Source organism: Ixodes scapularis, unplaced genomic scaffold, assembly GCF_016920785.2.
Source record: "Ixodes scapularis isolate PalLabHiFi unplaced genomic scaffold, ASM1692078v2 PGA_scaffold2__306_contigs__length_199485367, whole genome shotgun sequence".
NCBI lineage: Eukaryota > Metazoa > Arthropoda > Arachnida > Ixodida > Ixodidae > Ixodes > Ixodes scapularis.
In genome coordinates this window covers 42203475-42225907 of record NW_024609857.1, presented here as the reverse complement: position 1 = coordinate 42225907, position 22433 = coordinate 42203475, and the positions used below count along the sequence as shown (strand labels likewise).

The window sequence follows — 22433 nt, the reverse complement described above, 5'->3', positions numbered from 1 at the left end:
AAGCCCATGCCGAAGACTCCCAACCAAGGGATGCCGTCTCGAGCGGTGAGACTACACTTAAGCTGGTGCGAAACGCACGCGACAGAAGATGAGTTTCGGTACACGGACGCCGCCAAGAGGGAGAACGCCACAACTATGTCGTGCTAGAATCTACGAAGAAATGAAGAGAGCACCGATATTCTTTCCGAGGGGACTTCTATCAGAGAGGCGGAACTGAGGGCTACCTTGGCGGCGGTGAAAGACGCGCTCAAGAAACAGACCCAGCCAGGCAAGGCGCAAATTTTTACGGACTCGCAGGAATCAATACGTGCGTGCCGATGCAGCAGAACAAAAGATTCGCGCGGTAAAGCAGATAAAGAGAGTGGCAGTCGAGCTCCACACAACGGGCACCATACTTACAATCGAGTGGCTACCCGGACGCAGTGGCATTCCCGGGAACGAGAGGACACACCGAGCCGCGGCGGAGACAGCCTTTAGCACTCACTCCGCGCCGGGCTCAACCTCTCGGGAGAAGACGGAGGCGGAAACAATGAACCCGGAGGAACGGGCCGAACTCGTCAAACTGAAGAGAAAGGCCTACCTCCGCGGCCAGCTTCCGCCGACAGAGAGCAACATACTGGCAGAATACAGTCGGTGGGAAACCGTCAGGATTCGAAGAATAAGCACGTGTACTGCGCATACACCATCCAAACTAGTATTTTTTGGCCTGAAAGAAGATATGGACCCAACCTGCACGAGCTGCTCGGAAGGAGCCGAGGCAACATTGCAGCATCTCCTCTGGGCCTCTAAGGGCCTCGAGCATCATAGAAATGATGCTCTGGACTAGGGTGCCTCAATGACCTTCTGTTTAAAGTGATGCCACCCTTTGTAGTACCCGATGCCGACAGCACGCGCTCACGAGAAAATTACAAAGAAATCGACGAAAACAAAATGTCGCCATAGCACAGTCAGCGCCACATACGCGTGCAGGGACACGCTCTTTCACGCGCTTCTGAACAAAAAATAAATGTAAAAGTGGGAACAAAATGGCCAGATGTCTCCACCCTAAGCAAAGCGCACATGAAGGCACCCTACCCTGGACAAGATCCAGAGCGTAGACAAGCCTACGACGCTCGAGGAGGGAACCAATCCAACGGGCACTCCACAGCACAGGAAAGCCATCCTCGACCCCTTGATGCAGTATATCAAGGAGTCGGCTGTACACAGCCTCATCTAAGACGTCGGTACCATCATCATGAAATCCCCCTCACCCCCTCACCCCCTCACCCATCCCAACACTTTGCCTCCCGTCTCAGGCGCACAACTCCTTAGCGGGTGAACCCCTCATCAGATAAAAGCATGTCTCTATCTTTCTCTTTGTCTCTATAATAGGTAGCGCATGATCTTTCCACGAGCCAGCAGCTGCCGGTGTGCGGGAGCACACGCAACGAAATTGGCGTGATAGTCCCCCATTCACGCTTAAGATGGCAGTGAAATGTGTGGGCTCCGGGGAAAAGTAAAGTGGGACTTTAGGGAAAGGGAGAACAAAGACAAGATTTTCATCTCTACAGCGGGGTCAAGCGTAAAAGGTACTTGATTAGTTGGTCTAACAAGCCCGTAGCTTTCACTTGTGGAGATGAAAAGCCTTTCTTTACTCTTTTTTGGCCCGAATCCCGTACATTTCACTGTCATCTTAAGCGCGAATAGGGGACCATGACGTCAATTTCGCTGGGTGTGCTCGCGCACACCGGGACGCCGGCTGCTGCTGGCTCGTTTTATGGACACTCAATTGTTAGGTTCAATATCCCTTCAAGCCCTTCTCCATGCAAGTGCCAAATCTCCCGGCTCAGCTCGCAGCCAGCCCCTTTGATGCCACCCTATATGTTTCATGCACGTCTAGTCTTATTTGCTTTCCACCTTTTAGAGGCGTCCTGCGCACACACAGTACCCTTGCCGCTCCCACCGGCCCAACAATGCTTACACTCAAAGTGCATATTAAAACACTATTAGTAAGCTCGAAATGTAGTTAGGATACATTCAAAAGTATCCTTCCTGTTCCACAAAAGTGCGAAACAATTATACCTTTAGTGTATGATGCTTTTTTTCCGACGGGGTACATGGGTATTCCTTTAATGAGCTTATCCAACGCCCTTATTGCCCTCATTGATCTAATGGATCAAAACGAAATCAATGATTGGCGTTCCGAGTGAGTACCTCGAGGGACACAAAACTCTTATGAATATCTGTGGATGCAACTGTTCGCGCACAAAAATCTGCGATAGATGAGAACACGATACATAAACCCATATGGTGTAACGGTCACGCCGCTGATTCCTGATTTGTTAGAACCCTTACTGCAGGTAACCGTACATAGAGCCTGCAAATGCCGGCAACAAAAACATTCACTGTCCTAGTATTGGGCAATTGAGTTCTAAGTCGTGGGTCAAGGACATAAACAGAGGTTTCATAAACTATCTCAATGTCGTCGTTGCTCTTGTTTCTCACTACAATTCCATTATATTTAGTTTTCTAAACAAAAATAAAGGTTCAAAACATTTAGGCTTAGGCAAGCAAAGAGTAATATGTATTAAAAACGCAAAAACCTTTTTTTGTAAGCCAGTAAGCGATGCTTAGTAGGCATGTATAAAAGGAACATTCCAAACCAACATCACAGGACGGCCGCTTTAAGGGTTTACACAGAGTGATGCCACACACGCCGTCGGGCTGTTAGGCTACGACGCTAATTTAAGGGGAACCTGAAGCGCTTCTCAATTCGAGTAAAAACACTTAATTCGTCTTCATTTTCCTTTCAAAATCCTGATTATCGAGATTTTTTTTTTTTTTTTTCAATTCGGTGCACGAAAGCTGCAGAAAATCATTTTCAAAGCACCGCTGAAGCCCCTCCTTCCTGGAGCGCGACGTCATAAAGGAGTTTTCGTATTTTCCGTTCTCGCGCATGTTCAGCGCTTATCAATCCTATGCACGCGCACTCTTGCTTTTTTCAAAAAGTTCAGAAAGAGACGTCTCGACTGGTGTCAGTGCGGGGAAATGTAGACGCTTGCAGGCATGGCTTCGCGACTGGGTCCTCCCCATGTGTGCAAGCACGTGAAGCGTGCGCGTGGCTTTCATTTGCAGTTCCTCGTCCGCACGAACAGAGACAATGCGGCGGCCGGTATAGCTTTACTTGCAAAGCTTGCAAGTAAAGCTATACCGGCTTTACTTGTCGCTCGTGTGGGCAGTACGCGCTGCCCACACGAGCGACCCGCGCTTGGCGGCCGAAAGATACTTCTTGTGACGTAACGACTGGTCAGAGTTCTTTCGTGTTTTTCCGCCTTTCGTTGCATCTTCGGGGAAAACGAGCGTTATATTCAGATTCACGGGATAAAAATATTCTAAAATGCACCTCCAACTCTTTCTTTTTTTTTTTTTAAACGTTTTTTTTTTTTTTTTTTTTTTTTTTGTTTTTAGCGTCATATATCACTGACCCAAAATTAAAATTGGAAACAAAAACAATCTCAATATAAGGCTCTCACCGTGGAAACGGTCGCTGCTGCATCCTGACGCCCTTTCCAAACCAACCAGTTGCTCGAAAAGATGCAACGACGATTCCGCGCGTGCGAGCTCGCACACACCGAACAAGGGAATAGATCTTGCCGTGGCGTCGTTTCAAAGTTGCTGCGCGTGTACTTTCCGTATTCGCAACAAAACGAGGAGGGAGGGCTCCGCGATGATCAGGTCGACCTTGAAATGATCCCCGGCAGCAAACCGCTCGCCGGAGGTATAGTATATACACTTACACTATAAAGCTCGCCTGACTTCCGCGTCGGGCTTTCCACCCGCGTGCCAGGACGACGCCTGTTCCGACGAACCGCGGCGGATATCCCGCCCGCGGTCCGACGACGACGACGACAAACAGACGCGAAGAGCGCCAGCGTCGATAACGTCGTTGACTCCGCGGTGTAGAATCTACATTCCATTCCTGTTTGGCTAAGGCGCCGTGGAGTGAGCGAACACTCAGCTTGGTTCCGGTGCTCGGATTCCGAGGAATTCTCCGCATTGCAGTCTAATTTCAGTCACTTCAAAATAAAAATAGAGTAATAAAAAAAAGAAGATATTAATACAATTTGTTTTAAAGAAATCTGAAGGGCCTCTATACTTTCTGTGAACGCATTTGAGAGAACCAATCGCTGCAATGAGAGAGGTCGGTGAATGTCGAGGTTGATACTATGCTTAGACAAACAAAACAAAAAATGCAGTACGCGCTCTGACATGAAGCATACTTGAACGTCATGTTCACTGTCACAACGCAGACTGTTTTTGTTTTTGTTTTAAGGCGTAAACAGATTTTTTGCCTCGTCATTCGTCCAGGCTGTGTCGTAGATTGCAGCAATTGGAACCCCGAGTGTTTTGAGGAAAAGTAGGCGCTGCAGATTTCTTAGGGTCAAGGTTTCTTCTCTCTCGCTCGCTTTTTGTTCGACGTGCTTTCTCATCGACGCTCCGAAAAGGGCCAGGACAAGCATGTCACACGGTATACTTGAGAGACGACATTTCAAATCATCTGTCACTGGGGCCACAGCCATGAACGACATTGAAGGACTGCCATGAGACGATGGAAGTGCCACAAACCGTGACGGGCAGATTTGAGTGATCGAAGGTAAATCTTCGCAAGGCCGCTTATACTGCAATTACACGGGGGGTCCGAAACGAGACCGAGAAGAGCATTCCGAGCCATGAATCGTCAATCGCAAAATATTCGCCATTTTACATCAGATACTTCGAAATGCATAATTTTAAAAAGAAAACAATCGAGCTGTATATGTCGTGACCGAACGCAAAGAAAATGAGGGGTGACCCTGCTGGAGCTGCCGGTTCTCGACCGGCGGATTCGGGTAAAAAAATTACGAGCTTCAGCCGACCTTTTTTTTTTCTTTTTTTTTTTATAAGGCAAAGCATTTTTTTTTTACGAAAATATATTTGTGGGAAGGTAAGACTTAAGGCTGGTTCACACATATGCGTGAGTGGGACCGAGTGCGACTGCCACGGCATGCGACGTTACCATTTTACGGATTGCTATGGGATAACGGGGCGGTTGTAAGCGCTTTAAAAGCCCGTCGCCATAGCAACCCGTTAAAGGATTAACGTCGCAAGTCGCCGTTGTATCCGCACTCGGTCCGACACCCAGAAGTGTGTGAATGACCCTTTAAATGCGAGATGCAAAGGCGTTACGACTGACTGCGGCAGTGACGTTGCATGTGGCGCCTCATTCGTACCTACTGGCATAAGCGATCATCTGACTAAAGTCCGAAGGGCTATTCCCACACTTGCGTCGAGTGCGACCGAGGGAAACTGCAACGGCTTGCGACGTGCGGGTTGCAATAGCAACAGCTGCGTCGGCTCCAACGAACCCGCTTGTTACTGAATAAAGGGTTAAAAGTAGGGTATCCACATTTCTCCAGGTTGAAAACGGGACATTCCAGCAGAAAAGGCGGGGGGGGGGATTAAAGTTTGAGATTGGGAGAACACATTTAATGAAATTTTACATGCGTAGTATATCTACATCATTCTACATCCGTTCCACATCCAGTAACTAGAAAAAAATTCTGCACAAGCGTCTTTGCGATAGAAAATGTGTTTGTGGGCAAGAATGGTTCTAAACTTTACTCTCTGGGTAAATATTTTAAAGTACCTACGGTTATTTTTGTGAAATATACTTGTAACGAATATGCATAATTTCGGTTTGCTTCTACTCGCTTGGTGCCAATATTCGAAACTATGTTCTCCTGAGAAAACGGGACAGAACTCTATATTGAGATAAAAAGACGGGACGGCAGAAGTGGACCTCAAAAACCGGGCTGTCTCGGCCAAAACGGGATGTCTGGTCAAAAAAGAAGGACGGAAAAAGACACATGTATTGCATGGGGGTGTGTATAGGTGATTGGGATCGACAGTTTGACGATGTTTGGTGTTACGTTAAATCAGTTGGAAGTTGGTGCTTGTCCTTGTCTTATACGTGTGTCGTTTATCGTCCTGTTTCAGTTCGCGCCTTATAACCTTTTAGTGAGTATGTACTGTACCAACTAGCACCAACCGAAGTTTAATTGCATCCGGTTTTTACCCCGTCGCAAGCCGTTGCAGTTGCACTCGGCAGGACTCAACGAAGTGTGTGAACCAACGTTAATACAACGACCAATGGCCTTATCGCCGGAAGTCGTGGTGTGAGTCTCGCTACATAAATACTATACATACAATTCAATAAAATATAATAACTTTATTTTTTTACCAATTCAATAAATCCCCTTTCATGAATTGAAGAAAAATGAAGTTATAGCATTGTATTGTAAGCCGGAAAGAGAGCTGCAAGAAAGCTTGACGGGTCCCTCGCCCCCTACAATGTCACACAAACAGCAGCTCGAGAAGAAAGAACAAAACGATTGCATTTAGATTTACTGATCGAAAAACATATTTAACTTTAGCCGATTTTGCCATTTACCTAAAAAGTAAAGCTGCCTTTTTTATTTATCTATTTATTTTTGAATGAGAGGTTAAATTTTTGCAAACAACCCTTATACAGGGTCGCTCAGCAATTTATTCGCCATTAAAGCTCATGGAAGATTCGGTGTTTATGCCAAAACCAAAAATTATAATAAATTAAAAACTGAAATTTGTCAAGATCAATCGGCATGGTCGAAAGATATCATCTTCCCCTCTGCACGTCGCTCACAAGATTTTTTATTCGTTGCTTTTTTTTTCTTTTTTCTTTTTTTGTTTCGGAGTGCACAGTTGAATATTGCCGTAGCCGGCCGCAAACGTCAACGCTGTCGGACGGCGCGTGTAAATAGTCAGCCTTCGCCCAGCCGCATTAATCGAATAACCACGTCCGACCGGATGCTGACTCAGCGCAGCGCCCGTGTTATATAACTGCGCTACGTTTCGAATAGACGTACCACGTCTGGAAATAGTGTGCGGACCACGTGAATTATTTATAATAGGTGTCGTTATAGTGCCTGCTATCATCTGAGCAGATGATAGCAGGCATGCGAAACGTTTCTGGAATACGTAGTACGACTTTATCGTTTGAACACGCAGTTCTGTTTCTTGTCCGAACCGCCTACTTCAGAGGTATGTTCACAGCGGTGGCTGCTAGTAGCCCTACCCGGCAAAAAATAGTCATGTACGAACGAACACAATACCCCAGTCTACAGCAGAGGCACTGTAGTCCCTCTCCCCGTTGTTCAGAGCCTCTACAGAACAACTTGCTTGTGTACTTTCGCTTCTACCACCTCTGGGAAATCACAAGCACCTCTGTCATAAAAAAAAAAAAAATCAGCCCCCCCCCCCCTTTTAGCAAAAAAACAAAAAAAAACTAATGTCTTTTTTTTTTTTTTTTTTTTTTTTTTTTTTTACGCTTGCATTTAACATTTCGCACAATCGTCCCACCAAACCATAGATCTCCTCATACACGTCTCGTATATCAATTCCACTGAAAGAAAATAACCAATTGCAAACATTGTTCAGCATATTGGCTACGAAGCAAGAGGCCTTCAACATGCCTTTCCACAACGGAGCAGTTAGCGCTGTCAATCGGAACACACTTTGTGCGGTCGTTTGCAGTTCTTCACTTCTGTTTACACGCACATAGTGTACAGCACGTTTTAACGAGCGTAAAAACATTTCTTTTTTTTTTCCAACTCGTCCTTTCGTTTTTTTTTTGTTTTTTTTTTCAAAGCTCATTAGTTTAGACTTGCCCGAATTGACACTGAAAGATTAGAAGTGACGCGTTACTTGCAGCGCGTCGGGATTTTGGATGACGAATGAGTTAACTTGGGGACTGCACGTCTGTTCAATTACGCGGGGCTTGTGACCTTCCATTCAGCAGCGCCTCGGGCAGCGGAAGGTGGCGTCGTGGGATCGGGGTGGCCAGAGAAAGTATATTTGGAAAATTCAGTCATTAATTGGTAAGAATAGGGCGAAAATAAGAGCACGCCATTGGGCGCAATTCGACACTGGGTGCGTTGATTGACAACTCTTGTGACCAACCACTTGCCGCGAATATTCCCCTAGCGGAGGCAATGAACTTACCCTATATCTTCCAAAAACAATTTCTGGATAAGAATGTATTCAAGTATTTGTTTTCAGGCCGCTAGAGTTGAAGTTTCCGACCTTTCGTGACCTCAAGGGCAATGCACGAGACGTGGTCGTCACGGCGACATTCAGAATGCACTCCCTTCTTTTTTTCAATGCAGCCGCAGGCCGCGGTCACGACCAAGTGGACGGTGAAGACCGTGGATACGGCTCCGTGGGAATTTCGACACTAAAACCGAACACGCACCTCACGTTCGCAGTTTCGCCTCATGTTTCAGGAAACATTTCTAAATCAATGTCACCTTGTCTGGCACAGTAAACGGCCACGGCAACTTAAAACTCTTTATTCCCATCAATCTCTAGCAATTATCCTTTCATGTGCTTTCAGCCTCATCCAGAAACAAAAAATTACTGTGCCGCGCTACGCGGCACCTTTAAGGTCATCTCAGATATTTTTACTTCACAGGATCATCACGGGGGGAATATGCGGCGCTGGCGGCGGCGCGGCTTTCCCCGCTCTACTCTGGCTCCCGCCGGCTCCTCCCATTGACCAAACTCTCATTCTACAGATGCTTTCAGGCAGCTGTGCGTGGACGCAGACATAACTGTCGTTCAGTTTCTGTTTCGTCTTATTCCGTTCACTTCACTTCATCGCTACCACAGCAGGACAGGTTATTGCCACTTTAGGTGCTGCCGTGTCCTTCACCTCAGCATAGGCCTTTGTAAATGCTCGTCAACGCCCGCCTCAGTGGCTCAGCATCTCGGTAAGACGAAAGAAGGTCGGCAATAAAGGCTCAATATGACGCGTGTTTAAAGCGTCTGTACACAAAGTCATCTCTGTTACGTCACGCCGCGGTGCTGGCGCGTCGGGCGCACTTCCGGTCTGGGGCTCTGGGCGGAAGTCCTTATGCGGGACGTGCATTCCTGTGTTGTTTTTGAAGAATTGAGAGAAAAACCCGCCTTGTCGTCAAAACGCCGTGAGTGAGGCTCTACCAAAAAAATCAGGAAAGGTTTGAAGATCAGTTTTGATGTGTTTTCTGCTGCTCAGTTCATCTGAGAACGTGAATAGGTGCCGTGAAAAGGGAAAACCAGGCGCAGTCGGGCCACGATTGCTTGTGCGTGAAGCACTTTGGGTTGAATTCACGAATACTCGTAGCCGTCAGATTTGTTTGTTTTGTTCAAACATGAAAGTGGGAAAACCGCCCCAAGTTGTCCGGACCACCCGGGGGCTATACGTTCAGTGCGTGTTCAAGTTCCAACGGCCGCTTAGGGGCTACTCAAGACGGCGGGGCGAAGGGACCGGGATAACCGCCGCCTGCTGCGATTGGTCAGCGCCCCACCATTGACCAACCGCAGCAGGCAGCGATGCCCCGGTCCTTTGGTCCCGCCGTCTTGCGTAGCCCCCTGATTGTTCGAACTGTCGTCTACTCTTTCAAACGTGTCTGCTTGTCGGCTGCTCATTCAAACGACAGCGGCCCGTATATTAAATGGACCCGGTAATTGCGATAAGAAGTAATTGCAGCCCTCAAATGACTTTTTAAGTTGGTTTTTCGGGAAAGTAGGCTCGGTGTAAGCAGTTACAAGGATATGTTGATTATTGTTAGCAGTGGCCACCACCGACATGTTATGCCTGATTCGCTTGATCCTATTCTGCTTGCGATTTTCAACATCGACGCCAACGCCCCTATGAGAACCGACCTTGAGCCACCCTAGCAGGGCCATGCTTCTGTCACTGTCATGCCTTGGGCTAGTCTAGTAAATCTAGTGGTGTTTTGCGCTAAGCCCATCACGGTGTTCTATCTCGCTCCGCGCGTTAGAACGGCGCACGATTCTTTTGCGCAATAGCAAACGTTGATTTCGCTCTTGGACAAGGGTACCACAATGCGATCGTGCGATGTTGGAGTTTCGCGGCACTGTGGGTTTACGAGCAGGTTCGGTCCGTCCTTGCTGTTGTCGTCTGCTCGTCGTCTCTTTTATGCGGATTTGCTCGGGAAACGAACGAGCCGCGGACCTGTCGTCAAGTGATCAATCCGTCCGCGGATCAGTCCGTCGTGCGAATCGGTCATTAGATGAGGCTTTCGACGCGGAGACGGAGCGCGGGGTGCCCCAGGGAGCAAGACTCGAGTAATCTGCACAGGATAACTCCAACGCTCGCGGCGATGGTGCTTTCTCGTGTATGTCGTAGTTGTTAACTGAGTGTAGGGTACACTACGACGAAACATCACTGGCGCTGGCCTGACGCTTCCGACGGGATATTCGGTGTCGACTTAAAAGGGTTCAACAGTTGCTATGTGGGTTTACGGCAGCCGCGAGCGATCGTCGCCGGCGGCCGATTCGTGTAGGAGCAATGTGACCGGCGTGGGATTGAAACTGATTGGCTCGTTCCACGTTGAAAAGCAAAAGCTTTGGAAATGTCAAAAGGAGGAACGGGAGAAGGAAATAGAGGTTTGGGTCGAGACTTTAAAGAAGTCAAGATGGTCGTCCAAGTTGGGAGTTGAAATGTCTGTAACGACGTAAATAAATGAACACGGCCGAATAAAAGCAGCGAGTCGGCTGGTGAGTCGGCAGCGTGCCCGCCACCAAGTCTCAGATAGTCCGGGAGCTGAACCCTCCTCCAACCAACACCGGGAGGAACAAGCTCACCGTTAAGCGATCACGACCGGATAGCGTGTATCAACATTACTTCTCGACCAAGGGATCATTAATGACATTTAGTTTGTTCCTTTTTTTTTTGAAGGGTTACTACGTTTAACTCTTATGCGCTTATTAAAACTATAGACGCTTTACACACGCGCCAGAATACAAGCGCCATTACTGACCTTCTCCTGTTTTACCGAGATACCGAGCCAGTGAAATTGGTGTGGACGGGCCTCCACAGAAGCCAATGCTGGGGAGCAAGACAAAATAAAATCTAAGATGTCAATAACCTGGCCTGCTATGGTTATAATGAAGTGGAGTAAACGTAATAAGGGGGAACAAAAACTGAAGGTCAGTTATGGCGGCGCCCATGCACAGCTGCTGCAAAGCGTCTATATACATATGACTAAAACTGTTTCTCGCTACCACCACTAGAGGATTCGTATAGGCTTTTGGTGGGCCAAGAGAGCATGTCAAGCCCTCTTGCTGCGATTGGTGCATGCCCTGACTCTGCCCGCGCCTCCCATTGACCAAACTCTCTCTCTATACACGGCTCTGCTGGAGTAGCGTCAATTTGGTGGTGGTTGTGCGCATGCACCGCATGCACGAGCAAGTGCGGCGGAGGCGCCCGCGGACTGCCGCGACTTTCTGCTTTCCTGTCGATTGCACCACGGCGATTTTTGTGTGCACGCCCAGCCTCACAAGTTTATATTGTCGAGTCGCGCCTGTTTAAACACTATACTCCGTATTCTAGTAGACTGTAATAGAAAGCTGTCCCCCAGTATATAGACGCTTTACAGCAGCTGTGCATGGGCGCCGCCATAACTGACCTTCAGTTTTTGTTCCCTCTCATTCCGTTCGCTTCACTTCATCATTACCCCAGCACGACAGGTTATTGCCATTGTAGATGCTACTGTGTTCTTGTGCCCAGCATAGGCCCTTGTGAAGACCCGTCAACGCCCGCTTCAGCGGCTCGGCATCTCGGAAAGACAAGAGAAGGGCGGCTATGGCGGCTCAATCTGGCGCGTGTGTAAAGCGTCTACGCAATGCACGGCTTGCACTGACGTCACAAAAGCGGTCATGGTTGCCGCAGTGCTAAGCGAGCACATTCTGCGGCCCACATTTGGCAACATCAAAGCTTTTTTGTGTCTATTTTGCAAGAATAAGTAAAAATGACAAGCAGCATGATCCGACGAGGTCACGTGCATGCCACGTATAGTTACGGTTATTCTCAGTAGCGTGTTCACAAAGCGACACTGTTAGCGCGAACGAGCGTTCTTCCGTTTTTACTATCTTAAGCTTGAATGGCTGCCATAGAAACTCCTCGTGTAGCGGAAAGTTCTTACTGAGGGCAGCAACCTAAGCGCTAGAGCTCTGTCGGGGTATTAGCCCCGTGCGCGACCGAAAGCGTCGCTGTGGTCGGCCTTCCACGATTGGCCGAACGCTGACTATGACGTAGGAAAGGGGATTTATCATCGATGGAAATAAGAGGAATGAAAGAACTTTAATTTTGACGGTGTTGGCAGTGTTGCTTTAAGACCTCAATGATTTCAAGCTTCCACCATGCTATTTACAAACACCATCGAACTTGTTGTTCGCAAGGTAATGACGTAACAAGGGGGAACCATAGGAGGGCGCCACCAAAACATCTCGCCGCTAATATTGCAAATTCACATTTTTTAGGAAATCACCGGTTCGAGGTGTTTGGGAAGAGAACGCGTGTGCAGACCACGAGCGCTGGCACGAGATCTTGCGTGAAAGCCTGCCATGGTCGCTCGTGAATCCAAGGAAAGCGAACATATGCTTTCATACCAGAACCTCTGGAGCCATGATTTCGAAAGTGGTGGATTGCGCTGACAGTGTCGCGCTGTATACATATCTGCCTCCAAGCCGCGGGCAAGTGAAGCCCCCGGGAGCTCGATGCTGGTCCCGGAAGTCGTGCGCCTGCTTGGCTTCTAGTGCATTCATTCAGTCGATGTTTTGGTCCATGCTTTCTCGCGTTTCTAGGGGGGTTTTGATAACTCTCTTTACCACAAGATTCAGAAAAAGCAGGAATGTGACCGTGAGACTTGCGCGCGTGGTCTCAAGGGTCTCGAAATTTTCACACATCAAATGACTTTCCAGATGACCTCTCGGGTTTCATGCATGCGCTGTTATTGCTTCACGAGCACACCCTCCTGAGATAACAAAAACAGACAAATCCAGCGCCCTGGGCCGGTTTGCTCATCTTGCGGCCGCGGACGCGGCTGCGGCCAAGAGGGATTTTTCTGTCACGCGACCAGATCCACGGGGACAAGGAAGTACCTAGCGTCCCTGCCTAATGGCGGAGAAATCCATATCGCTTCAAGCACAAAAACCTAATTTTGCTCGCAGAAACTGAATGCAGGAACTTTTAACTGGAGTCCAATTGACCGCCCCTTTGTACTGTAGGAGCGGCAGATAAAGTTACGGCCAGGAAGGGTAAATATAATCCAAAAGAAAGAAAAAACCACGCGAGATAAAAGCAGCGGCAGTATATTTATATACCTCCACCAGCGTCGGCGGCTTACGCCTTCTCCTGTGGGGGGGAGGAAGAAGAAGTGATCGTAAGTGGACGCTTAATTTTCGTCCTCTTAAACCAAAGTGATTCACTGGGGCCCTTGTGGCCCTGGGTCCCACTACGAAGAAGTAACAACAAGTAAGATGAGCTCCAAGGAGAGCAGCATGACGGTCCTTGAAGAACGGGTTAATGAAGAGGCAACGGAATGCTCCAAGCAGACCAAGGAATATCGAGTCATTCTACCACGTCTACCTACAGGTATGCTCATCACAAACTCCCTTTTCTTGATGAAAATAATCCCTGGAGAAGGGGAACAAGAGGGACAAAGGACAAACAGAAATAATCCCTTTTCTTGCATGCGGATATGTCCGGACGATCGTACAAGGCAACAGATTTCAAAGAAGTTCTTTTTCCAATAATTGACCGGAGAGATGTCGTCGCCTTAGGCCCTTTCCAAATGAGCCATGTTTGGATGGCCGTCTTCGCCAATGGCGCTGCAAAATACAAGGTAAAAGCACAAGAAGAACTCGAAATCAAAAAGAAAAAGTGCCTCGTAATCGACCCTACAAAGGATGAGATCAAAATGAAACTGCTTTGGCTACCGCCTCAGCCACATTACAGCGAGGTGAAGAAGGTGCTTGAACTGTTTGGAACGGTAAAAGAGATAACTAGGGGGAGGTGGAGATTTTCAGATCTCCAGGAGACAGACACCTTGACCCGATTTGTAACACTAGTACTCAAGGATCACCTCTCGGTTGATAAGGTCCCACACATGCTCACCATCTACGGAGTGAATACTCTAGTGGTCATTCCCGGATGACCTCCGCTCTGCCTGCGCTGCAAAGCGATTGGCCACATCCGTCGACAGTGCTCTAAACCACGCTGTAAACAGTGCTGGCGGTATGGCCATTCCACCGAGGAGTGTGTTGTAACCTATGCCTCCAAGCTCCAGGGTAATGCTTCGCCATCGGCTGATGTAAGTGAACACTTCATGGACGTCGATGAACTGTTCACTAAGGACCTGGAACCTCTGGACGATTCTCAGGAATCTGAAGAAAACCACGACAACTCATGCGAGGTCTCCTCGAGGAGAGCAAGAGGAGGCACCTAAACCTTGCACCATCGATGCCCTAATCCAAGAACCGCCAAATATTTGATCCCACACCTGAAGCTCCACTGACTAAATCAAAGGAGACAAGAAAGCTTCCCACACAGATTACTCCGCCTGCTGTGACAGAGACAGAAGACGAAAGGTCGTGCAAAAAGGCGAAAGTCGACGCCATCGACACCACCTTAACAGCAGATCCCTGTTGCTCCAAAGATGTCCCCCAGAGCAGGGAAGACGTCCATCCCCAAGAACAACGTGGAAAGGCGAAGTTCAAGGAGCGGAAGAAACCAAACCTTCCCCGATCTGAATCAAATGTGTAAATGGTTACAGTCAGCTTTGGCACCACCCAGATGAGTTCTTTTACCATATGCTCCCTTAACGTGCGCGGTATTAATTCACGCAAAAAGCAATATCAACTATATCGTTTTCTAGAACCACACAATTGTGACATAGTCGCATTGCAAGAGACTAAGGTTTCTCAGGATAACGTTTTGTTCTCGGCTAACAGCGCATGGTCAAGCTTATACGATATATACCACTGCCCAGCAACCGATTACTCTGCTGGATGCGCCATTTTGTTTAAAAAAAGTTTGGAATACCGTATGTGCAGTTTAGTGGAAGGCGCAGATGCAGGTAGGCTGTTAGTTGCAAATGTCCTCATACCTGGTCACCCCTGGCGCATAGTTGTTGTTTACGCGTACAATGACTCCGCGCAAAGGGAGAACTTATTCAATCAAGTGAGGATTCACGTCGACACAAGATTCGATGTTATTCCCCTTGGAGATTTCAACTGCGTATTGTCTACCAAAGATAGACTTCCTATCAAGAAAATCGTTGATCCAAGTGTTGACATTCTTCAAGCTCTCGTTCGGGATTGCGACCTGTTGGACACTTTCACAACAAAAAATGTTCTTCAATATACGCACTTCCAGGGATCATCGCATGCGCGTTTGGACCGTATCTATGTGTCTGGTTCGGCTAACAGTTCATTTATTAATTATAAAGTAATTCCTGCATATTTCACATATCATTGTATGGTCATGGTTAGTGTAGGATCGAACCGAAAACGAATAAAGGAAAAGCCGCAATCATGGGAATGCTGGAAGATGAACGAAAGCCTGTTGGAAAACGATGCTTTTCAAACAGCCGCAGAAAGCATTATAAACGACCTTGGACACATCAAAACTGGGTGGTGCCAAAACTGGGAATTCTTTAAGATTAAATTTTGAGAAGTAGCTATCGAGATATCTTCAATAAAAAGGTACGGCGAAAAAACTGAAGAAAGACGACTAAATAACGATCTCTTGTACTTATATAATCTCGAATGTCAAGAGCCAGGGATGTACAAGAATGAAATAAAAAATATAAAGAAGCAAATAGAAGAACACGAAAAGAAGCGCTATGAAGGCGCGACTGTCAGGACACGCGCTCTACAACTAATTGAAGGAGAACAGCCTACGAAGAGGTACCTACATGCCGAACGAGAGTATGTGAAGAAAAAGTAGGTGTCATTGCTAATACTGAACGGCCAGGAACTGAAGAATGAAAGTGATATTCACCAGGCTTTTGTCTCGCATTACACCAAGCTTTTTGCCACAGGCACTAAGGCACCTCATCCACGTCTGCGAGAGATAATATCAACACTACCCTGCTTAGAAAACGACACAACGGAAAAACTTAATTCACCCCTGGATGTACAAGAAATTATGCAAAACATCTCTGAAATGAAAAGTCACAAAGCTCCTGGTCTGGATGGATTGCCTGCTAGCTTCTCAAAAGAAGTGGAAAGAAAAATTAGCCCCCATACTTTGCAACGTTTTTGAAGAATCTTACACCATGGGTAACTTACCGCTGTCGTTTCGTAAGGCTCATACAATACTAATTTCTAAATCGAAAGACCCTGACAAGCTTAAAAAATTTGAAGGCTATAGACCTGTCAGCCTGCTCAATACTGACTACAAAATCCTGGCTCGATTAATCGCAGGGGGACTCCAAACTGTCATAACCCAAGTCATCGGAGATCACCAAACATGTTTAATAAGAGGAAGAAATATACAGACAAACCTCCACATTGTTCGATCAATGCTAGAGATATGCCAACGCACACAAGAAGCAGCTGCCATTTTACAGCTTGATCTCGAAAAAGCTTTCGATAGAGTAGACCACTCTTTTCTTTTTGCGCTGTTGAAGCACATACGGGTCGGCGAAACTCTTGAAAAGGGCATCACACTTTGCTACAATAGCATATCGACTAAGTTAATTATAAATGGGTCGCTTTCAAAATCTATCCCCGTTTTACGTTCAGTACGCCAAGGCTGCCCAATGTCACCACTACTTTTTAATATCTACTTAGAGCCACTCTGCAGGGTCATCATCAACGACACAAAGATACAAGGTTTTCAACTTTATGCCACCGAAGTAAAACTCCTGGCGTACGCAGACGACCTGGCCCTCATTTGCTCCAACAAACCAAGCATAGTGACAGCTATGTCACATGTCGAAGACTACTGCCATGTGTCTGGTGCTTCTGTGAATAAGGCTAAAAGTAGTGGATCGTGGTGCGGGGAGTGGGGATCAACACCGGCCAAGTACGTGGACATTGAATGGTCTCGAAACAAACCGCAGTTTTTAGGGGTGCCACTCAGTGCGATGGACAATCCAAAGTCTATGTGCGATTCTGTAGGCACAAAGGTGAAGTCAGCTGTACGTATGTGGAGCCAACGATACCTTTCTACATTTGGGAGGGTTGCCGTATGCAATATCTTCCTTTTGTCAAGACTAACATACCTTCTACAGGTTATGCATTGTTCTAGAATTACAGTTAATGAGTTCAATAGAGTTTTTGCGACATTTATTTGGAATTCTTCGTACGAGCCTATGCGCAGATCTAACCTTTTTCGACGAACGGAAGATGGTGGTCTAGGCCTCGGTCACACCTTTGTGCGACAGCTAATCGCGAGATGGAAATTTTTTAAAACTCCCCAACACCCGTTCCTTGAAGCGTGCAAAGATTATTTTTTACCAAAGTATACGCAGGCACAGGATTCTGGAATTCCATCGAGTGACGCAATCCGTTTACGCGGCTTTTATAAAGAGGTCGCAGACACCATTGAATTTTTGAGAGCACGTTTCACAAGCGCTTTCTTGGAGTCGTGCTCCAAAAAGAAATTGCAGAAATGTCTGCTTATTTCTCTATTCCCTGAACCACTATATCGCGTGAGTCCTTTCAATGCTCCTTTAAATTGTATTACGGATGTTTTAAAAAGAGTGAAACGTATGCCTATACCACCAAAGTGCAAGTCGTTCTTTTTCCGCTTTCACTCCCGAACGATACCGGTGAAAGAGTGGCGTGAATCCCGGGGATTCGATGTATTTTGGAGCACTAACTGCAGATTGGGTAACACCACTGAATCATTCACTCATGCATTCGTACTATGTGTTGATGCTGTATTTTTTTGGGACGTTTTCAAAAGAACAGTCAAAAAGGAATTTGAAGTTGAGGAGAGTAACTTTCGTTACCTGCATTTCGAAGACCGTCTAGATACGGCCCTTGACACACTTGTGGTACTTGGCTTATATAGCCTATGGAGAACACGGAAAGTGGACACGGATGGAGGTGTCGCCAAACCGTCCTGGGTAAACTTCAAGAACATCTCTATATTTGTTGGTCAGAGCTTGTTGGCACGCTCCGAGGACGAGGAAGGGAAGGATATCGTAGCAAGTATCAGTCGTTCACCAAACATCATATAATTGTTTTATGGAAATACAAAGAGTTGTATACGTAGCCATGGACTTAACGACAGAACCGCGTCGAGAAAGGTAGATGTAGTTTCTGCTAAAATCTTGCACAATTCGTACTGAGCTGCAATATTTGCTCTCTAAAGATGTTTACTACAAACGTCCGGAGAGAGAAGAATGTTGAGGCATATTTTACGTGATTTTTTTCGCTTTGATGATTTGTACATAGTGCATTTTACTGTTTTTGTGTATATAAATATGTAAATAAAGTTTCAAAAAAAAAAACTTTTTTTTGTGGCCGAGAGGTTAGAGCACCGGCACCTGACGTCGCGGCGTGAAAGTTCCGGGTTCAAATCGCGCTAGGCAGTCCTTTTTTTTTTTTGTATTTTTCGCGTGTGTCATTTTTTTACTGTGATCCTTTTTACAAATCATCCACTTGCACTACTTCGCCTCACACAGTTTTTACTGTTAGTCCTCCCGGTTGAATCGAAACACCGGGAAGGCGAAAAAAATCAAGGCAAGTTAACGCGCTAATACAATCGTTTCATAATGTTCATTAAAAGGACACCAAGGTAACCGCATCGGTATGACTTTCACACAAACGGAGCCGAAACAAGCATCCTTTCCCCAGCAACTATAAGTTTATGCGTTTTTAAATATACAACGCTCTTACTTCGACTCCTTTCAATAACAGGAGACGCGCATTTAGTACTACTAGAAACTGCAGTTGTGACAATTAAAAGAAAAAACTTCCACAAAATAAGCAAAAAGTAATAAAGACTAGCAGCTGTGCATGCATCGATTGAGCGAAATCCTACAGGCAAGGCAGCAAGTCAAACGTCTGAGAAGTAGTAATAAAAGAAATCATACTTTTACTTCCATGGAATGTGATAAAAGGTATATTTTTACTCTTTACATTTTGCTATGGCAATCGCTATGTAATATTAATACATTACTTGTTGAATTTTAGTTAGAATAGCAGACGATCACAGCCGTATGTAGAAATGAATCAGGTGTCGACATCGCAAACCATACCTCTAACCCAAAAACCTAAAATGACTTTGGATCAACACATAGAATTAATTAGTGCAGTTGAAAAACGGAAACAAAAACTTTTAGAGAAATTCAGCAGCACAGTTACCTGGCGATCGAAGATGCACGAAGGGCATGGGAAGATATTGTCAACTTTCCGCGTGGTGTACGGCAGATGCAGTAGCCGTGGGGGAAGTTGGTAAAGAAAGCCAGAGACATGTATGCACTCTTCCGAGGGCATGAACAACGAACTGGTGAGTCAGAACTACCCGCCCAATGATTTTATAGAGCTAATATGGCCTCGTATACATTCTCAGTTGAAGTGCAGTCAAATACAAGAAAAAAAAGAGTTTCTGACGCGACTTTTGGCTCATATTTACCCTTCCTGGCCGTAACTTTTCCTGCCGCTCCAACAGTATAAAGGGGCCGTCAATTGGACTCCAGTTAAAAGTTCCTGCATTCAGTTTCTGCGAGCGAAATTAGGTTTTTGTGCTTGAAGCGATACGGATTTCTCCGCCATTAGGCAGGGACGCTAGGTACTTCCTTGTCCCCGTGTAGCTGGTCACGTGACAGAAAAATCCCTCTTGGCCGCAGCCGCGTGCGCGGCCGCAAGATGAGCAAACCGGCCCAGGGCACTGTTCCAATCAATGCTCGAAAGAGCTGGAAAGCCTGTCAAACGCTCGATTTGGGGACAAACCGCTTATTTTCGGGAGCTCAATACCTGGGCTCTTTGCTCATTGCGTCATCCAGCCCCCTAATGAAGGTGAATGGTCTGCCCTTAGCCCCCGGGCCGCACTTACCTTATCCAGTCTCTGTTCTTGGGCAAGTTACCATGAACCCCCGTCACCAGCAGCAGCGGCGGAGAAAACAGCGATGCAGAAGTCCCATTCTCGGTGGGGGTGTTGGTGAGTGTGTGGGAGGAAGCGGGTCTCCGAGGACATCGCACTTCTTCGTTCTCAGGCACGTCAGCCAGGGGCGATGTCGCTCCTCCGGCCAGTCCAGCACCGGCGGCGACGTCTTCCCGGCTACATCCGGACGGTGTGCTGTGGGTACGTCGGTGAGCCAGGGGACTTCTGGCCAAATGGGAAATCATCTTCTAGAAGGGGTGCCGAGACAGATTGGTGAAGATACTAGCTTTCCTTGAGGACCTGCAGCAAGGTCTTTTGTTTGACTCGATCCAACCAAGCCCCCTTGTCGACTTCTCGCTCGTATCTGTCTGGGAAAAGAAAGAAAAAAGAAAAAGAAATAAAAATCCATAAAGAAAGAAAGAAAGGAAGATAGAGAAAGGAAAGAAAGAAAGGAAAAGGCGATGTCCGTCCTTTATCTTTCTCGTGCGCGGCGCGCGTTCGGGCGTCTTGAAAATGTCGCTCGGACCCTGGCCATCTCCCGACGTCGGGAGACACTGCAATCCATCGACGGCTGTTTCTTGGCCGCCGTGTTTGCCTTAGATTAGAGTCGGAACTGGACCACTGTAGAGGGGAGCAGAGCAAGTGGGACGACGAGCGTTTATCTCGGTTTTTTCAGCCTAGAGAAAGAAAGGTTCTTTACGGCGGTATCGTATAATACAGAAGGGTAATCGTAAGAGGTAATCTTGCGTGCGACGAGAAACGAATTTCGTCTTCAACAACAGAGGAGAATGGTGTGCATCCTCGATTCCTTCTGCCTAAGTGCTGCTTGGCGATGGAGTGACTTGCTGCTCGCGTCAGTTGGACCAATCAGAAGGGTACGGTAGTCAGTATAACGCTCCTGTATCCTTGCGATGACATGAATGAAGGTGGGTGATTTCTGATAAGATCGACCAAAGGATGGCTAGTCGACATTTTCAAATCAACTGATGTTTTTATATGTTATTGTCTAGTGTCTGGTATGAACGAATCCAAACTTAGTTTTGACTAGAAAAAATACTTGGGGACAGGAAAAATCGTAAGGCATGAGGTGGTGGACAGTTGCATTAACGCGCACTGATGGAGGGGGCCCGTTTGAGAGTGAATAACTAAAGCGATAACATTAGGAGAACTCTAATACGTTTTAGGTGCAAACTATGGGTATAGCTTGCTTGTAATATAAAGTAATCATATTTATTTAAAATTTATTTATTTTTCTAAAAATTGACATACATGCCTGCTCGAACGACAAATGGCAAACTTTGGAGGTCTGTATCTCATGAAATAATTTAATCATTATGATATAATTTGCAGATATTATTTTACTAATATATAGCCAATATTTAAAAAATAACTAAGGTATCTGTGTGATACAATAGTTAGGATATATTTAGTCAAACATGGAAAAAAAATCAAACAAAGAAAAATTCCGATGCGAATAAAAAAAAAAACACCACCCTTGATTTTTTTAAAATTTAGGTAACCTGTTATACTCTATTTCGGCATTCATTTCCATTAAAAACATGTTGCATCATTTTATTGAGAAAGAAGATACAACTCCCCAAAGTAGGGTCCTTTTTCAAAGCCTACACTTAGCAGTGTTTTATACAAAAACTGACTCTGAGTTCCAGTTTCATGAAACCAACTCACATCTTTTATATATTTTTATTCAGATGAGGCCAATGATAACTAAAGAAATCGTTCACACACTTAAATTAAGGAGAAACTACTGTGTACAAAGAGGTATCATATTACGGACTAGTGATCCGAGAAAAGATCATGCAGCCATCGGCCACTAGGAACTTCGTTTACTTTATTCTCCTGCGACACTATATGCTATTCCCTCTTCCGCTCTACCTTCATCTCTCTCTCTCTCTCTCTCTCTCTCTCATATATATCGATGATATATATCCAGAACAAAAACATGTTCAAGCATTCCCTTTCTGCGTGGTAGTGTTCTGTGGCTAGCAAAAATCATTTCCTCGCTAAGCTCACGATTATGGCAAAATAGTTGCCGGAAACCGCAGACGACACTCGTCGCTAGTTCTGGCAAAACGGCCGATACAATCTTTTTTTCGCATTTCCCCGCTCGCTGTCAAGGACAAGGGGGTTCGCTTCAACCAGCAAAACATGGCCGCCGACGCCTGTTTACTGAGCAGTCATGCCTGTCGCCATCTCACTCACTGGCGTCACGGGCGATAATATCAGGCACAAAGGGGCACACCAACCGGCAGCATTATCCCCAAATACTCGAGCCTCGCGTAAATACATAGAGTGTAAACGCTGTCGCCATGTTATCGTAGTAAGACCGCCCCCCCCCCTCCCCCAACGGGGGACTGCAGTACGCGACGGCGTACTAACACAACGGCGACGATATCGACATCGCGGGCTCCGAATTTTCCCATAGTTCTACTCCACGGGCATTTCTCGAAAC

At 46.5% G+C, this 22433-nt stretch overlaps 1 protein-coding gene across 1 annotated transcript in view; it reads right to left on the bottom strand.

Annotated features, from left to right (window-relative positions):
• LOC8030773 (proline-rich protein 5-like) overlaps positions 1–22433 on the bottom strand; it is a 74221-nt gene that overhangs the window by 40546 nt on the left and 11242 nt on the right. Inside the window, exon 2 of the mRNA XM_029987063.4 lies at positions 19916–20331. Within this exon, the coding sequence (XP_029842923.2) occupies positions 19916–20208 (293 nt within the window). The 5' untranslated portion in view covers positions 20209–20331. The remainder of the gene's footprint in view (positions 1–19915; positions 20332–22433) is intronic.